A 20,000-nucleotide genomic window follows, 5' to 3' on the forward strand; every position below is an offset into this window, starting at 1 on the left:
CTACTGAATTTTATACAAGATGATGATAAAAACATTATCTTTTATAACAACAATTGAATGTTCTGATATGCAAAATATTCACGATTTTTATCCGTCTGTTTATTTAAGAAACTAATTTGCTATGTACGCTACAACTATGAGAAATTAAAAAAAAAATTTCTTCTTATGTTTATTCGTTTTGTACGTCTTTTCGCTTTTAAAATTGTTTTTGCTATATTTGACGTTTTTCTCTCAATACTTACATAAGAGGAAAATTAGAAAATAAATTGCTATTTATTGGTAAAATATGTTATTTGATTAATAAATTTTGTAATGACGCAATAAATTAAATAAAAGAATATTATGGTTTCTTTTATAAATGTATTTACTGCATTAGATACATGTGTGAAATTGTTTCTTTTATATTGCCCAATTTCCAATGTTAATACAAATTACTAGAGTTGATGAAGATAACAATTGCTCTGTTTGAAAAAAAACTTAAAAAAAGTTTTAAATAGGCTCCTAAAAATTTTCCTAAAAAGTTCAATAAATTAACAATGCACTAGCCCACAAGTTTTTGGAGCATCATCAATAACAATAGTTTATCAGGAAATAAGCTATCAGGTTTAAATGCACAATTAGGATAATCCAACAAAAATGCAGACTATTTCAATGGGGGTAGTGAAAACAACCAAATATTTTATAATTAAATATTAGTATTAATGACTTTATTTTTTTACATAAAAAACTCGTTTAAAATTTTTTTTTTTTTACAAATAAATTGCAATTAGTTTTCTTGCATTCCCCTGCATTGATAAAGACAGTAAATTTTAGCAAATGCATTTGAAAAACTAATTTAAAAGTTGTCTAGCAAAATGTTTCTAGCACAAATTATAAAGTGTTTCCCTTAATATGCTGACTGAAAAAAGTCAAAAAAAAATCGTATATCAAAAATTGTTTTTATTCTTGTTGTATTCTTATCTGCTTTTTCTATGAATTCTGTCAATTTTGGTAGTGGAAAATAACAAACGTCCTAAAAAAAAATAAACAAAAGCAGTAAAATATTTAGGTGTAAAAGTTTTTTTAGTTAATTTTATTTAGATTTTCTATTTCATATAGTATTCGTTTCCTTTTTTCAAGTATTGCTGTTTTATTTTTTGTAGTTTTTTATAACTTTGTTTTGCTGCTAATTCTTTAAATAATTATAAAATGTTTATAAAACAATTATAAAATATTTATAAAAACGTGGTCAAGTTGTCTAAAAAAATTACTTTTGGCATGGACGAACAAGGCGTGCAACTGCACATGCTTCCTGGAAAGGCTTGGAATACTTAGTTGTTTTTTTCCTTTTTATTTATGAAGCCATTATATTCTAGGCTATTCTTTTCTTTTTTCTATTTTTTACACTTTATTTATATTTATAAATGAATTGACAGGTAAGTAGGATAGTGGTAGTATTATGAATTATATAATATAAATGAATTGAACAGGTAGTAGGATAGTATAATTGGTATCAAATTTCATTCTTGCAATGTGTTGTACCACTACATCACTACCACATGTAAAATAAGGAAATCTTTAAGTTAGATCAAAGTTGAAGACTCTTGTAATGTCAAAGATTCAATGAGGTGTTAATAATATATCATCATTATCATCATCATCATCATCATCATCATCATCATCATCATCATCATCATCATCATCATCATCATCATCATCATCATCATCATCATCATCATCATCATCATCACATCATCATCATCATCATCATCATCATCATCATCATTGCTATTATCATCATTATCATCATCATTTCAATCAATCTTTTTGATTGCCAAAACCTGTAAAAATTACAAGATTTTAATAGAAAATTGCATTGATTGTTTTGGTACTTAAAACCAATTCCATTTCATAATAATAAATATGTTTGGATTTAAATTGGATTGAAATATACATACTTCAAGATGAATTTTAATAATACTTAACTCATTAGTAGCAGGTAGAATTGGCTTTACAAAAAAAAAAAATATATTATGCCAAAATGCTTTATTGTGTGATAATTAGCATCAACATTTTATTTTTTTGTTTGTCTACATTAACCCTTTCAACCCTGAATTTTTCATTTGAACAATTAATTTTTTATTTTAAAAGTTAAAACTAAATTTGAACTAATTTTCTCCAAGGGTATAAAGTCTAGAAAGGGTGGCAAATGCCCTCAGTAGGTCTTTATGTTGAAATTTACTACTAATTAATAAAAAAAAACTGGACAACTTGTTTAAAGTTTATTTAATGTGAAATATTTTAAAACAATTTCTTGACTTTAACCAGCAAAGAGGTACACTACATTTCTCACATTTTAGATGTAAGCACCCTCCACAAGTTTCTAATTACAACATTGCTCATGTCCTTCATTAAGGATATTATGAAGCACCTTTTGTTTTGAAGGAGCAAGTGAGTTTGATTCACTTGGTCTGCCTCTTTTTCTTTTCAGCGAATTGGCTGTCTCTGAAAATGCCAATGCTTGTGTAATTCATAAATTAAATTCTAATAAATCCACTCCAAATTTCTTTGATATCCCCTAAAGATTTATGTCTGCTTGATTTCTAACTAAGCATTGTAACACATGAAGCGATTTGTGCCCTCTGCGGGAACGGTATATTATACCAGATTCTCCGCGTAGCATAAACACTTCGACACCCCATGGATTAGGTTTAAATGGTATTTACCTTGGATTGGATAATCTTTAAATTTCCTTGAAATGGATTACCTTTGAATAGTGTAATTGATTCATCAATACATAATTTTTTTTTGATTTTTTAATTCTTGGCGCCATTTTTTGAAGAAATGTATAATTATAATAGGCTGTATTTTCCATAATTTATTGTTAGTATTACTTATGTTTTATATCGACAATATGCAGGTTATTCCTTAATGAGTCAAACCGCTTTTGTGATATGATTACATTGTTGACAAATAGAATCCTGTTTGTAGGTATCCAGAACATCCTCAGCTGAGGAAAGCAAATTACTCCTTTACAATATAAAATCCGATAAATCTTTTAATTTTGTCAACAGCTTACTCGAATACATGTTTGTCTTCTTTGCCAATTCAACAAATTGTGACATTAGAGTTATATTGTTCTATCTCCACTTTTTGAAAAAATTGAGTTTTTCAATAAATTGTTTTTCTATTGTATTGAAGCCATAATTGTAAGTAAAAAAGTTGCGGAGAAAATATGAGTTTAAAAAAAAAAATTTATGCTCTCTCTTAAAGTTTTTATTTTTAAATTGTTTTATCTCAAAACTCAAAAATGTGGAGATAAAATAAGGTAATTCTAATGTTGCAAAATATTCCTTCCAGAAAGTATTTTGAGGAATACATCAGCAGAGTTTGCCCCACATTTTCGTTATTCTCTGGTGTAAAATCAGTTATTAGTAGTACATATGTTTTCCTTGTCCATTTAACATCTTTTTTCTCCTTTTTTTCTTTATTTGTTTTCCCTGACAATTGTGATAATGGGATGTCACCTTCATCATCCTGCATTACATCTAAATCTCCCTCATTGTCATCTTCTATGTCCGAATCAGGTAATGCAGATATTGCGGCTTGAGCTTCTTCTAATGATGTTTGTTTTAACTAACCTTAGATTGTTATAAAACATCACTCGAGATATGCCACCATTTTTTTTTTTTAAAAAGCAAGAATAAAAATGTTCGTTTTTTAAATTTTGCATAAACACTTGGTAGTGGCAGTTGTGTATGTGCATTTCAGAGCGCTAAGATGAGGTTATGTGTTCACCAAGTGCCACCATCTTTTGTTTTACTAATACAAATTTTATAGTTTACATAGACATAAAAATTAATTTGTATAATGTTTTATATAATAGTTATTTGTACAAACCAAATCTGTCTTTTAGGTTTTCAAAATTCATTATGCAGAGCTCTAAATAATTGTTATTCACACACGTGTTGTTCAACAAAGGGCCAAATTGCTGATCTTATTTCTTTCTAAAGACATTGTAGAAATGACATCTAGGCGATGAATAGTGATGAATAGGAAAATTCAATTACAAAATTTGATGACTAATAGAAAGGTCATCAAATTTTGTAATTGAAGGCCGAAAGGGTAACATCATTACTATTTTTATCATCTTGCTCTTGTGTTGGGCTTATTCTGGCTTGTTATTCCATACACTCTCTGATTTTTTGTTGATATCACAATTATAATAGTGATGTCAAGCTAAATTGTATTTTTACTTGAAAAATGTTCCTGAAAACTCAAAATGACATATTCTTACCAAGGATGCTGGTATAAGAACACATTGGTAGGTTTCTATTGGTGTTTGATAAAAGATGGAATCAATGTTGTTCATGGTAGAAAATAAGAATTTTTTTTTTTTTTTTACCGTCAACATATAATCTTATAGTCTTTATTGCATTTGAAGTGTTAATGATTATTATTGATATTGTGAAATTCAGATTTGCCTTAAAGCTGTTTGAGAAATAATGATGAAGTGTTTTAATGGAAGAACAATTCTCTTTAAACTTAAAGTTCAATGCTTACAATGTTCCTTTTGTTTGATCTCGACTATGTCAGCAGGCTTGTGTTTTGGAGTTAAAAAGTTGTGGGGTAATTGTAGCAACAATTTGATAAAAAAAATTTGTAGCTTTTTCAAATTTATTGGTCCTTGAGGAAATTGGGGAGAAAAAAAGAATTATTTAACAATTAATATTAGGGTTTTGTTAAATGCTCAATAAGTTACTATTAAAAATAGTTTTTATTCTATAATTTAAATCCAGTTTTATTTTATTTTACCAAACATATTTAGATTGTGAGATTTGGTTTATTTAAAAATTGTTGTCAAGAGTTTTTAAATTTTTTTTGTGTTTTCCATTTATTGGATATTGCAACAAATATTATATGTTACATGTTAAGAATAATTAGTTAAAAAGAACATATACTTATGTTTCGAACAATAAATTAAAAAGAATATATTGAATGTTCTTTATGCATGTAATTTTGTTCTTATCACAAATACACGTGTTAAGAACATTTATTTTCACAATTTTTTTTCACAACTTTATATGAAACATTTCAACATGTTTCATATAAAGTTAAGAGTGAAAAATTATTTATAAATAAATAAAAAGTGTATTGTAAAGCAAATCACTTTTTTACTTAAAAACTTTTCTTTTGTCTTGTTTATTTTATTTTATAATTTCTTTATTTTATATAAGTATTAACTGAATTGTTTTTTTTACAAATTAGTTCATCGAAATCGCAGCAATTCAAACTGCTCTTCTATATCTTCTGAAACTTCAGAACCAGCGCGTTGTGTAAAAAACTCTTGTGATAATTTGCAACTTCCATTAGCAGGTATTTCAAATAATATATTTTTTATTTAAGTTGAATTAATAATTAAAAATTTTTTTTATGCAATCAAAAACAAAGTTTAAGGGTAAACTCAACTTTAAAAGGTTTTTTACATCAAACATTTTAATTTACATTGCTTTTTTCATAGAATGTTGTTACTTATGTTGCTTTTTCCATAGAATGTTGTTACTTACGTTGCTTTTTCCATAGAATGTTGTTACTTACGTTGCTTTTTCCATAGAATGTTGTTACTTACGTTGCTTTTTCCATAGAATGTTGTTACTTATGTTGCTTTTTCCATAAAATGTTGTTACTTATATTGCTTATTCCATTGAATGCTTTTACTTACATTGCTTTTTCTATTTCTTCTAAAAAAAGTTGTTGTATCTTGTTTTTTTTATGTATAGCTTTCATAAAAAAAGTTTTTTTTCAATTTTATTAAAAAAATAAAATTAATAAAACTCATTGGAACAAAAATATAAATCTGAAATTTAACTGTTAATTAGTTATAAGACATTCATACTCATAATTTGTCATTTATTTTAATGTTTTTCATTTGTTCATTATTTAAAACAAATTTATCACTACAAAAATGCAATATCTCTCAGGCCTTCTTTTAAAGCGTTACGTGTAACACTTCAAAACAAGGCCTGAGAGATAAAGAAAATTTTATGTAAGCAGTGAGCGATTTTGGTTAAACGTTTTTTAATCATTTTTTACCTTTTGAATTATTTTCTATAAGCAGTAAGATAAAAGAAGTAATTAATTTTTAAAAAAACCACATTAACTTTTGAATGATGGTTATGTAAAATTATTTGTTACAAAAGTTTGAATGATAATTATGTTAAATATAAGCGCTATTTACTAATTAAAAAAAATTCAAATGAAATTAAAAATTATTTTTATTCTTTATTATATGTTTTTATTTTATTGTAATGATTGATTTTTTTGCTTGGAAAAATACTTAATAAACGCTAATACTTTAAGCTTGAAGCAAAGATCATAATAATATAATTTAATTCTAATAAAAAATATATGATTTGATTAAAAATTAACTTAATAAAAATATATAATTTTATTCTGATAGAAAAAATATATAATTTAATTTTGGTTTGAAAAATATATTTAAGTTTATTAAAATTAAAGTTAATGCTTGGGTTCAACTTAACTGTCAAATTTATTTTAAAATATTACTAAACATTGTTCAATATTTAAATTTTATTTATTCTTAAAAAAAATTCGCTCATTTTTATTGCAATCCTTTTTTCTGTTTTCCTTTCTAAACTTTTTTTTACTCACAATTAAATTCTAAATAAATGGTTGCATCAAAAATTTGCACAAAATGTAAGTTAAACTCTTTTTTTTTATTACCCAAGTTAAAGCGCAGCGATTATTTTTTAATAAATGATATATACAGCGATATGATTTTAACAAATGATGTTTGGAAAAATAATCTTTTCTTTCACATCAAAATTGTTAATAGAATAATAAGCTTTTAATAAATAAAGTAAATAAGTTAGCGTAATTTTTTTATTTGTTACTCTAATTTAACATGTTTTAATTCATTAATGAAAATGTTGAGAAAAGAAAGAAATTTGTTATTATCAAACATTTTTAAAAATGTGATATTAAATTTAATATTTAATTTAATATTTAAAAAAAGTAAAATAAAATAAGCATTCCCTCATAGTAATAATAAAAAAGAAGTTAAATAATATTTAACTCGTTTTGTGGTAATTAATATCATTGTAGTAATTTAAAAAAGTTAAAAATGTCTTAAAAATAAAAAAATAAAGAGAATTTTATGACGTCAAATTCACATTAGGCTATTACGTTAAGCATTTTTTTATCTAAAACAAGGGCTGATCTCTGTAACTGATATACTCAAAAATACAAATCTGAAATTTAACTGTTAATTTTTAGACTTTGATAAGGTTGAATAATTCAATTACACTATGCAGATTGGTCAATGTTTCATATTTCTAAATAAGTTGGAAATGGTAAACGAGTTCAAGAGACACACAGTGTGCCTAGACTTTTGTCTAAAAATTTAATTGACAAGATTTTAAAGAAATGATGTCACAAAAAAATTAAAATCTACAGAAAGAAAAGATCATTTAATTGTCAAGGAGTGAAAACTGCAGAATACTAATGAGTTAGTTAAAACAAAATTTAAATTATAAACACAATACAATTGTTGCAAGAATGAAGGTAGGTTATTTTACAATAGAAAAAAAAGCTTTTCATAAAAAAGAAAAGTTCTGTTAAGAGACTGAAATTCGTGCAGAGATAAATTGAACTTATTTTGGACTTTAGATATATGGAAATGTTTCATACAGACAGTTGTTTATGGAAAGTTACCTTTTGAGTAATTTATCTTCATTATTAGTTAAGCCTAATAATGAAGATAAATTACTCATAACACTTCTAAATAGTTGGTGTTCACTGCAAGTTGATAATAAAACTTATTCTAAGTATCATCAATAACCACATGTCAAGTGGTTATTGATGCATAAGATTGTGCAAGTATTTAAATTTTTAAAATATTTCAAGACTATTTGAATTTCTATTTAGTTGTAATGAAGTATTTAACAACAAAAAGAAATTAGAAACCATAATCTTACTTTTTCTTTTTAAAAAATAATTTTTTTTAATTTTAGTTTTGTTTTGTTGGTTGTTTTATCAACTTTTTTTTAAATTATTTTTACTAATTTTAAAAAAAGTTTAAATAAAATATAACAATAATTGATAATAATAAATAGTTTAAATTAAATGACAAATAATTGACATAAGATTGAATTTTTTGTCTTTTTTAAAAAAGAAAATTATTTTGACTCATGAAAGTTTTCCTGTCAACTGTCATTATAAATCCAAAGTTAAAAAGTATGATTGGAATAAAGTTTAACTAACAATTAATTTAACTTGAAATTACATTTAATTACTTTTTTTCTTTAAAAAAAAAATAGAACAAGATAGAACCTTTCTGTTAGAATTGTTAACAAATCAGCAGTAAAACAAATGGATCGAAATTTATATTGATTGTTAGAGAGTAAGTTGTTACATATAAGAAGTTTTTTAATTAAAGGTTTAAAGACTTGGCTAATAATAGTAAGAAAGCTTATTGAAGATTTTTGCTAATGATAGTAAGAAGACTTATTGAAGTACTTATCATGATAGTAAGAAGACTTATTGAAGACTTTGTTAATAACAGTAAGAAGACTTATTGAAGACTTTGCTAATGATAGTAAGAAAACTTATTGCATAATAAAGGAGTCTGAGCTCTAGATTTTTTAAAAATTGGAATCACAGATGCTATTTTTCAGCAGAAAAGAAAACAAGATTCAGTCAACCACTTGTTAAATAGTTTATAAAGTATTTACAAGAGTTCTTGAGAACACCTTTGTATGACTGTGAAAATATAATTTAATATATATAATATTATATTTTATTTTTAAAAAGTTGGATTTCATTGATGATTTGGCACAGATACCATTTTTTCACTTTTTTTTTTTTTCACCTCCCCAAGGCCCAGAAGGCCACTACAGGCGAGGAGGCTACTTAATTGTGGTTATAACCCTCTCTCAACTCTATAACTATTCTGAAGAACACTTTTGTAAGACTGTAGTAGCTATCTGCTATCTGGACTAAATGCTAACCTGCTATCTAAATGTTAACAGCTAAATTGCTAATACCTAAATGCTAATAGTTAAATTCTATCTGGACCATAAGCTGTATAAGAGGTAATGTAATGAGGATATAACTTTAATAACAGAAGCAGTAATGATTTGGATGTTTAACAGTGGATCAGTCTGTTTCTTTGGGCAAACAGGAAGAGTGTAGTTATTAGATCAAAAAGATGAGTAAGATAAAAGACAAATAGTTCAGTTCTTGCGAGAAGTAATAAAATCCTTATTTTTGTAAGAGGTAATAAAATCTTTTTTCATGTGAGAGGTAATAAAATCCTTAATTTATAAAAACTCTTCCTTTTTTTTTCCTTTTTTATATGTATATATGTATTTATATAATAATATAGTGGTAATGATTTTTTTTGATAATAGTAATATTTTTATTATTTATTTATTTTTATTATAATTAGAAAATTTGACTCTTATATAGTGCTTGACATCATCAGTATAGTCATCAAGCAATTAGCTTTGCTAATCAACCTATAGTTTTGGCAAGAGCTCCTTATTAGGCCTTGAAAAAGTAACCAAAAGCACTAACAGGGACTTATTTCATAAACAACTTGTTATTGTTAATACTCTAGTAATTTACAGATTATTATTATAATCAGTCTCTCTCTTACTACCAATTTTTCTTTCAACTCAGAACCATTAAGTTTTAAACTGTACCCTCATTAAAAGATAACAAGATATGATTTGGCAATCCTTGTCACCTTTTTAATTTTGTTTTGACAAGTAAATAAATGCCTCATAGTACAAAAATACCAGAATGTCAAAGTTTTCTATATAGCATAGCTTGTTTTCTATATGATATATAATCATAAAAATGTGTAAAAACTTTATATTTTTTAATTTTAGACATAGATTCTAGTTCATTCTCATCTTCACGAAACAAGCGTAAAAATTTAGTTGCTTTACCTCAAAACAACAAAGTGTGTGCTGAATGCCATGAACCTTTAATTTCTGGATCTTATTCAGAGGTATTTGTTTCTTATAAACATATATATATATATATATATATATATATATATATATATATATATATATATATATATATATTTATATTCTAGTCTAGTTTTTATATAAAAAAAATTAAAATTTTTTGGCAATGTTTTTATGATACTTGAAGTACGATCAAGTGGTCCACCAATCAAATGAACTTTTTTTTAAATATCAAAAGCTTGCCATTTAACAAATATATAAATTTTTCCTACTTATTTTTAATTCTTATTTAAAACATGTCATTTTATTATGTAATATTGGATGTGGAGGTGTAATAATCTTTAAACATGTTATAATTCATATGAGATAATATTTACTTTGTAATAAATTCAGTATATATTTAAATACATTCTACATTTAGTAATATTTTAAACTCAATAGTAGTGTTTAAGTAATAGTTTCAGTTAGTTACTCCTCAGTGGTCAGCTAAAGAAGACTTTATGTGTACCAAGAATCAAGGCTAACAAAATCAGTACAAATTGTGGTCAGAGTAACAGTTGCTGGAAACGTTGGCTTGCCAAATCTTATTCCAAATCAGTTCTGTAAAGCTAAATCAGCCATTTCTGCATTTAGGTACTTAAGTTGCAGTTTAATCGCATGCATTGAACTCTGAGAGAAATCTGTTTTTATGATCTTGTACTGCTATAAAGACTTGTACAGCTGCAGATCGTTCCATGACGCATGCACCACTTTTGCATGTCATCTACCAGCAACCAATCGTTGCATGTCATCTACTAGTTGCTGTAGGCTAGTGTTGCCAAGTTCACAAATCCCCTCACCTTTGGAACTTGATGCAGTGTTGTAATAGTGTTTTTTGTTACATGAGCGCCTAAATTTCCAGCTTGAACAAACGTATCTTTATTAAAGAAATAAGTTTAACCATCCATCTGGTCTTGTGTAAGGTCACTCAAAACTCACTTAAGACTTCTGGTCACTTAAACTTACCTGAGCTTCATTTTCGTAACATCACAGCTTAGCAAATTAGGTAGTCATGCTTTTAATTCCTACTAACTCAAAATTGTAACAAAAGGGTCTTTATGTGGTCTCAACAATGTACTGAGAGTAGTCTGAATGTACTCTGAATACTTTGATATTTATTTTATATTATGGATTTTAACGGAAATGTATCAGAGTTAAAAAGGAGGTTTAAAATTTAAGTTATTGCAATAGAATTATAATATATCAAAATGCATATATGTTAAAGATATTACAGAGCTTTGACTCCTGCCCCAAAGGTTTGAAAGCTTTAAATAATTTTCTCTCGCTCCAATATTTTAGATCAGAAGTTAAAACAAAGATCCAAAATCCAGTGAATTTTATCAAACTTAAGAGTGATGGTTCAAAACAATTTTGTTTTAGTATTGAAGGGTTAAACAAAAACATTTATTAAAAGTTGTTTACAACTTTTGTGAATTAAAAATCTTAGTTTAAACCTCTGGTTCCAATTAGTCTCTAATCTTCCCTATCATATATACATATATATTTAGTTTTCTTCAACAGCTTGTTTCTTCATCAGTAGGTTCATCAGGAAGAATGTCTAAACATCAAAAAGTTCAAATTATAAAAAAATTATTTCTCAGGAAGTTGGGAATTGTTATAATTAATTATGTAATAACTGTAGTATTTTGCAACCAGGAAGTTACATCAACTATATTAGATAATTAAAAAATCATGAAAAGAATTCTTTAGAATTAGGATAATTTTAGACTGGTCATTTGTTATTATAATTTTTTAAAAGAAACTTTTTTTTATGTCTGCATTTGGAAATTAATTCAGATTTTTTATTCAGTAAATTTTCTTGATCTAAATGAGTTTTTACTAATTTATTATTGCTCTGTTTTTTAAGAACATTGAGCACTCTATTTGTAGAATACACCGACATAATTTATATAAACCTGTAAGGTTTCATTCCCTATAAATTTAAAGGTTTTGGCTTCAAGACAGGTCAAAAATGTTGGACAAAAGACTTTAAAAAAAGTAGTCAAAAGTAAAGTAAGATGTTGTCAAAAGAATCATTGTACTCTTAAAGCCAACAATTTATAGAAATATATATATATATATATATATATATATATATATATATATATATATAGATATATATATATATAATATCCATATATATATCCATATATATATATATATATGTATATATATCCATATATATAAATATATATATATATATATATATATATATATATATATATATATATATATATATATATATATCCATGTATGCATATATGTATATATATCCATATATATTTATATATATATATCCATATATCTATCTATATATATAATATATATATATATATATATATATATATATATATATATATATATATATATATATGTATATATATAAATGCATATATATATATGTTTATATATTTATGTCTATGTATAATATATATGTATATATATATCCATATATATTTAAACTTTCAGCATCAAGGGTATGTTTACTGCAATGTTCCTTGTTATACAAGCTTGTTTAGCACAATGGTTTCGAAAGAAAATGACTCATGTTCATCATTGTCTAGAGATCAGAAACTGTTAAGGTACACTTTTTATTAAAATAAAAAACTGCCAAAGTATGCATTTTTACTATAGATATAACATTGTTAAGGTATACTCTTTTATTAAAGATAAAAGCTGATAAGCTATACTTTTTTTCCAAAGTAATGAACTAATATACTTAATAATTAAGTTTATTTACAGAAAAAGACCTGAAGTATAGAATATAACCATTTTTTTCTTTATAACTTTTTGGAAAGAAATTTTTTTGCACTCACTATCACTGCACACAAATTATCTCAGCCCTCAGAATTAGGGTCAGCATTCAGCAATATTGACCTAACTGCTGACCTTAAAGAGTTTGAGGTTAGCAAAAAATCGACCTCATTTCTATGTCTTATAGTAAGACCTTTGCATCAAATTTTTATTGCTGACCTGATGCTGACCTCTAAAAGATTGAGACTCACAAATTATTGCCTAATTATTGTTTGTTCTTCAACAATAGATAATTCATTTGATCTAAAACAACATATGAAATCTTAATAGAATAAAAAATATGCATCATTTATTATATATGCAGTAAAATTGAGACCAAGTTGAGAAAAAAAAACAAATAATATACAATAAATACATTTAATTATTATAAGGTTTTAGTTCAAATGAATTTTATATGTATACTGAAGATACTGTGAACATTTTAAGTAAATTGAACTTTTCTAACATAAGATATTTGGTTTTGAAGTTATAAAATCTTGCAAAAAATCAAAGTTCGAGAAAACGCAAAAGTAAGTTGTAATATATTTAAAAATATATATACATGATATTTAAAACCCTCCTGATACATAAAATGATGTTTCATTTTGACTTCGTTTATCAGAATTTATCTTTTTTTTATTGCTCTGAAACTTTTTCTTCTATTTTTTACTTTTTCACTTGACTTTATCAAATCAATGCATTAAGACTTTCATTTGCATTTTGGGTCTACCCATGAATAAATTTTAACAATAATTCTTCATTTAGTAGATCTTTAAACACTGGTTTTAAAAGGTTACTAATCCATTATGGTAAACTAATATGTTTTTTATACTTTAAAGTATTATGTAATTTGTCATATTGATATTGAAACTCGTGGCGAAACTCTTGATCCAGAAGATTGTTTAGGATTTATATGACAGGTATGTTGAGCTTTCCAAGCATTTTACCATGGTAAAGCTTTTTTATTTTTCCATATTCTACAGCCCATGCAAAGTTTTGACATCGCTTCATAATCAACGCAATTATCACCCACAATTGCACTTACAAATCCATTAAGAAAGGTATGGCTGCGTTGTTGCCATGCACCATCAATCTTAACATGCTTCATTATTGGTTTATTATTATCAGTATGGTTATCTTTCATTTCCATTGTAGCACATTTCATACTTTCTCTAGCAGTTTTATTGTAAACTTTTGATATTTCTGTATTTAGTTTTCAAAATGGAGTAGCTGTCGAACAGTGTAAATTCATACAGCAACTAAAGTTTTTCATAGATTGATACCCTTTACCTATTTCTCTAAATCCAATTATCATTCTTGTATTTGCTTCAAATGTTTTGCAACCCTGAGCTGTATTTCCATTCAATTTACTACTCCGCTTAGAAGAGTTTAAGTTTTTTTTCCATTCACATAAACTGCACTCGACTTCAAGGTGATGGGCAAAACCGATGCACTTAAAAAGATTATCAACAATGGTAACAAGACTGTAACATTCTGGACATCCAACCCTTTCCATGATATCAATTAAAATTGAAAAATTGATAAGTATGAAATAATCTTTATTCACAGTGTCATTTACAACTTGATTTTTATTAATCAACGGCAGTAATTTTCTTGCACTTGCACAACTTTAAACTGGAAAAATATTCGAACTGCTTTTTTTTTGTCTTTCTGCTGCAATCGTATAACGATTTCCATTAAAAAATCTTTACATTTTTTATCTAAAATTTTGCTTATTCGATACTTTAATGTTATTTCTTGAAGCACTCATTATTTATAATGCTTGAGGTGAAATCTAAAAAGGTTGATAGTATCAAAATTAAACAGCATGCACTAAAGTTGCTATAAAAAACTTCTAATATTTACAATGTTTCTTCAGTTAATGACCTTTAACAATTGCACATTTTCAGTTTTTGATAGAAATTGTATTGATTTTCAAGGTAAAAAAAAAAATGCTTATTGTTGCAAAGGGCATAACTATGGACTGGTCATTGCATGTTGTTACATGAAAGCTTTAAAAACTAAACATGTTGTAATTTTTTTCAGTACATGTAAGCTAAATAATTTTTCTTCAAAAATAAAAAATAAAAAAAAAAAACTATTTTTTTAAAATTGTTATTATTTCTAGCTCTACCACCTTAAATAAATTTTAAATAAATATATAAATATATATATATATATATATATATATAAATTTTGTTTAAGTGATTTTTATTTGAAATTATTATGAAATTAAATTAAATGCCATACACGACAATCATCAGTTATTAAATACATAAAAAACCGATAAAAAAATCAATTTAAAAAAATATATAATAATAACTCTGTCTGTCTCTCTCTCTCTCTCTTTCTCTCTTTCTATATATATATATATATATATATATATATATATATATATATATATATATATATATATATATATATATATATATATATATATATATATATATATATATATATATAATATATATATATATATATATATATATATATATATATATATATATATATATATATATATATATATATTTATGTATATGCAACCCTCGGACTTCATTTTTCCTAATTTCGAGGGTTGTATATGTATATATATATATTATATATATATATATATATATATATATATATATATATATATATATATATATATATATATATATATATATATATATATATATATATATATATATATATGTATATATATATATATATATATATATATATATATATATATATATATATATATAATATATATATATATATATATATATATATATATATATATATATATATATATATATATAGCCAAAATGATCATACTACTAATAACTAATATAGATAAATGCAAAATATGTATATAAATGCAATCACACGTTAGTGTGTTAGTGATATTGCATAACACTAACACACTTACACAATCACACATTGCGTGGGTGATTACAGTTAGCAACTTATAATCTAATTTAATTGTTTATGATATCATTCAGCTCATCAATTCAACAAATGGCATCAATCTAAGAAAATCCTGTAGAAGATTACAACTTTAAAATACTGACAACATGATATGTTGTTTATCTGTGAAAAACATACAGGATTGCACTGCTGAAATTAGCACCAAGTTGTCATGGAGCACATGTTAAGCAGTTACAGAAATATTTAATGGCTATTACTGGCCACTTACTCTTTCAATCTTTGATATGTTATTCTTTCTGTTAAATAACATCTAGCTATTATCATTTGATAATGAATCACTTTCAATTGTTGTACTTATTTACTCATTTTACAACAAGGTGAGACTGTTAGTTTCGTAAATTATTTGGAAATTTTGAAAAACAATTTGTATAATTGGTTTCGAATTAGAAAGTTTGGTATTTTCGTGCACAACAGGGCAGCTTGCCATCAAGTTAAATAAGTTAATACATGTCTTCAAAAAAAATTACTGAATATTAACCCTATCAAAAAAAGTTGGGCAAAATAAAAAGCAGAAATTTCTAAACAGAACCCATCCTCACTAGCAGATCTAAAAAAGCCGTAGAAAAATTGTGGTACCATAAAATAATGCTCATATACTGTCTCTTGTTGCCTCTGTGTTGCAAAAAATAAAAGTACAAGAAACCAATAAAAAGTACAAAAACATTAAATTGTGACTTATTTTAAGTTTATATATGCTGTTTTGTAAATTAAAACATTTTCTAGTAATAAATGCATACACTTATACAGTATAAAAACAATTTTTTTGCTACAAGTATTGGTCGGTCAAATCTTCTTGGTCATAACTTAATTTATGTAAAATGTAATTGGAATTGGATAAATTGTAGCATCAGAAGTTGTAGCAAATGTGTTACATGTAATTGGAAGCTTATAAGATTTTGCATATTATTGAAAGCTTATAATATGCTAGATACAAAGTTTGAGTGAGGTTGCATTTCAGCTAACATTCTGGTTGCATGTAATCAAAACAGTTTTAATAAAATAAATATTGTCATAAAAATTTGACATTTACCTGTGGTGGTAAATGGGCAAATCTAATCTGGTAGAAATTGAAACCATCATTTTTTTATGAGTTCATTTGATCTTTCTTCTAAACAGTTTGGAGACAAATAATAAATATTTTTATATTATAAATATTATTATAATTACAAATAATAAATAAACTATTTACTTACAAAAACTTATGATATTGAAAATATCATGGTTTTTTGCCAATGAACTGCGAGATATGAATCAAGTTCAAAACATATGAATAATCAACTTGCAGAGAACTTCACTGAATAAAATTATTTGAAAAGCAAGTTTTGTTATTAATCAGTGTATGGGTACACTGTCACAGGTCTAAACTTGTGAGCAGTTGGTTACCTGAGAATGGGATTGTGGTCCTTGGTTTCCACCTGACCTCAATCCGAATAAAAATTAGAAGAATCGTCTTAAAAGTTAAGTCCAGAAACTGACACCCTCAACTCAAGTTTTTTTTTTTATATATAATAAACATAGATAAAGCACAAGAACTTAAAAAGTCAATGTGTTTAGAAATGAGCATGTTGAATAAGATCAATTATGCAAAAGTTGCCTCCTATCTTTTAACAGCTCTTAAAACTTAGTTTCAAAAAAATCTTTGGTTGAGTATCCAAATAGGAGATGAATATTCAAGAATTTAAAACAAAAAACAAAACAAAAAAGATAAATGAAAAATAAATAACTTTATTCACAACCTTATTTTTAAAAACCTTGCTGTCAAAAGTGCAACTCTTGGTTTCAGTTTATTTTTATAAAATATATTTAACTATGTTTAAAAATAATTTAATGATATTCATGCTGCGTTATTATTCATGAAAAACAAAAATAATTCTTTTTTGTTCAATTCATTTAAAGAAAAGTTGCTTATGATGGCTATTACTTTATTCTATTGGAATGACTTATAAATAAGCAAAACTGTTAATAATTTTGAAGCTTGTTAATATTCAACATGTATATATATATATATATATATATATATATATATATATATATATATATATATATATATATATATATATGTGTGTGTGTGTGTGTGTGTATATATATATGTATGTATATGTATATATATATATATAACATAACATGTATATATATATATATATATAAATATATACATACATTACATACATACATACATACATCCATACATACATACATACATACATACATACATACATACATACATACATACATACATACATACATACATACATACATACATACATACATACATACATACAAAGGTTGATTTAGGTGATCGTGATTTGCGATATCTGGAAAGACGTCTGGTCTTCAAAGTTTTAGGCTATAGTCACTAACTGCATTATAAAAGTAATAAAACTTTAATAGTGTAATTACTTTTATAACGCACTTATAACTTTTATAATTCATTCTTTGTTCAAACAACATAAGTAATCCAAAGTTTTAATTGAAGTAGAAAAGCATCTAGTAAAAATAAAGTGGATATTGAAATAGTATTAAAAATTTAGGAATTTAAACAAATACGAACTTGAACAAAAATGTAAAATATGAAATGATAAACTTTTTATAAAGTTTATTATTTTAAAAAATATTACTAATGGTCTGTAATAACGCATGTAATTTTTAAAATCAACCAATTAAAATTTATTATTGGTTAATTTTTAAAAATAACAAGCGTTTTAACAGACCATTAGGAAATACAAAACATTTCTTATAAAGCGTGCATTTGTTTAAGTTCCTGATGTTTTTAATATTATTTGATTATCCGCTATATTTTTTTAAGATGCTATTCTACTTCAATTATAATTTGGAATTATTTATATCCTTTCAACAAAGAATGAATTTATAAGTGCCTCATAAAAGTGATAGTATAAAGAAATTATAAGTGCCTCATAAAAGTGATAACACTATTATAGTGTTATCACTTTTATAATGCAGTTAGTGACTAGAGTCTTATTACTTTTAGAGTCGTAAGTTTATTGTTTTGTATTGTTTTTAATTTTTTAATTTATTTGCTAACAAATTTAAACTAGTTTGCTCCATGAAAACAAAGTACCCAGTTTTGCATAAATTAAAATTTTGAAGACCAGATGTTTTTACAGATATCGCAAATTGTAAAATCTTTACATTAAACGTCATTGTGGAAAGTCAACAACTGTAAAAGACAGCTTCAACAGGTGTTAGCAAAATGAATGTTTATATTTAATAAGACGTAATCCTTACATAATAAAGTAAAAAACAAAGTTTTGTGTTTTGTCTTTAAAAAACAAGTAAATGTTTTGGTGAAAGAAAAAATCTGTTTTTTTAGTTACATGTTTTGTACTCACACTGCATGCTAAAAGTTTGGAAATATAATAACTAAATATTGTCAACTATCTCCTAAATTGTTTTTAATTATAAAAAAAATAATTTTTTTTTTCAACATCTTTACATCAAACAAGGCTGCAACCAACCACAATTAGAGTTAAAAGTTACTGGAAGAGAAAACATGAAGTTTATAGAGCAATATGATGATTGAAAGACGAAATGAAAGATTTCAAGTTATATGAATCAGGAAAACAAGATGAAAGAAGTGAATTCCAAAGAACTGATATTCGAGCATAAAAACTAGGCCAATAAGAATTTTTGGAGCACTTAGGAACAGTCACAGTAAAAATGAGACTTTAATGAGAATTGAATGACAAGTAACATGAGAATAAATTTTAATAAATGGCACAATAGGCTCTAGCTCTTTAGAGCATCAACCATTATAGTATTTATAGAAAAGAGAAAGAGAAGCAACATTACAACAATGTCATAATGGTTGGAGGTTGGCTGCAAGAGCAGGTCTAACTACATATATAACTACATATATAAGTCCAAATACATATAAAAAGACTTAAAAACTATTAAAAATACAAACTGTCATCATATGACATTTGTATGCAAATATGCTGTTTAATACAATAAAAACTTTGACACAATTTTTTTTTTCAACTCTTTAAATAGATATATCTAAAGCTAGGTAAAATTTAAATTTTAATACAAAAAGCCATTAAACTTTAGTCAGAAACATTAAGTTGACTACAAATAGTTGCCTTAATACAACTGTCGCCTTAAAGCACATTTTTTTAGCACATTTTGTCACCATTGAGTATCTCTAGTGATATTATTATTATTATTATTATTATTATTATTATTAGGCTTTAAAATTTA

The 20,000-nt window shown here is 25.2% G+C and overlaps 1 protein-coding gene across 1 annotated transcript in view; it reads left to right on the top strand.

The window, feature by feature from the left end:
- Window positions 1-20,000, top strand: part of LOC101241059 (ras association domain-containing protein 4) — a 42,284-nt gene that overhangs the window by 6,763 nt on the left and 15,521 nt on the right. The window contains exons 3-5 of the mRNA XM_065795806.1: window positions 5,248-5,355; window positions 9,894-10,015; window positions 12,486-12,598. Coding sequence (XP_065651878.1) covers window positions 5,248-5,355; window positions 9,894-10,015; window positions 12,486-12,598 — 343 coding nt within the window. The remainder of the gene's footprint in view (window positions 1-5,247; window positions 5,356-9,893; window positions 10,016-12,485; window positions 12,599-20,000) is intronic.

This window comes from Hydra vulgaris, chromosome 04 (assembly GCF_038396675.1).
Source record: "Hydra vulgaris chromosome 04, alternate assembly HydraT2T_AEP".
NCBI classification, from domain to species: domain Eukaryota; kingdom Metazoa; phylum Cnidaria; class Hydrozoa; order Anthoathecata; family Hydridae; genus Hydra; species Hydra vulgaris.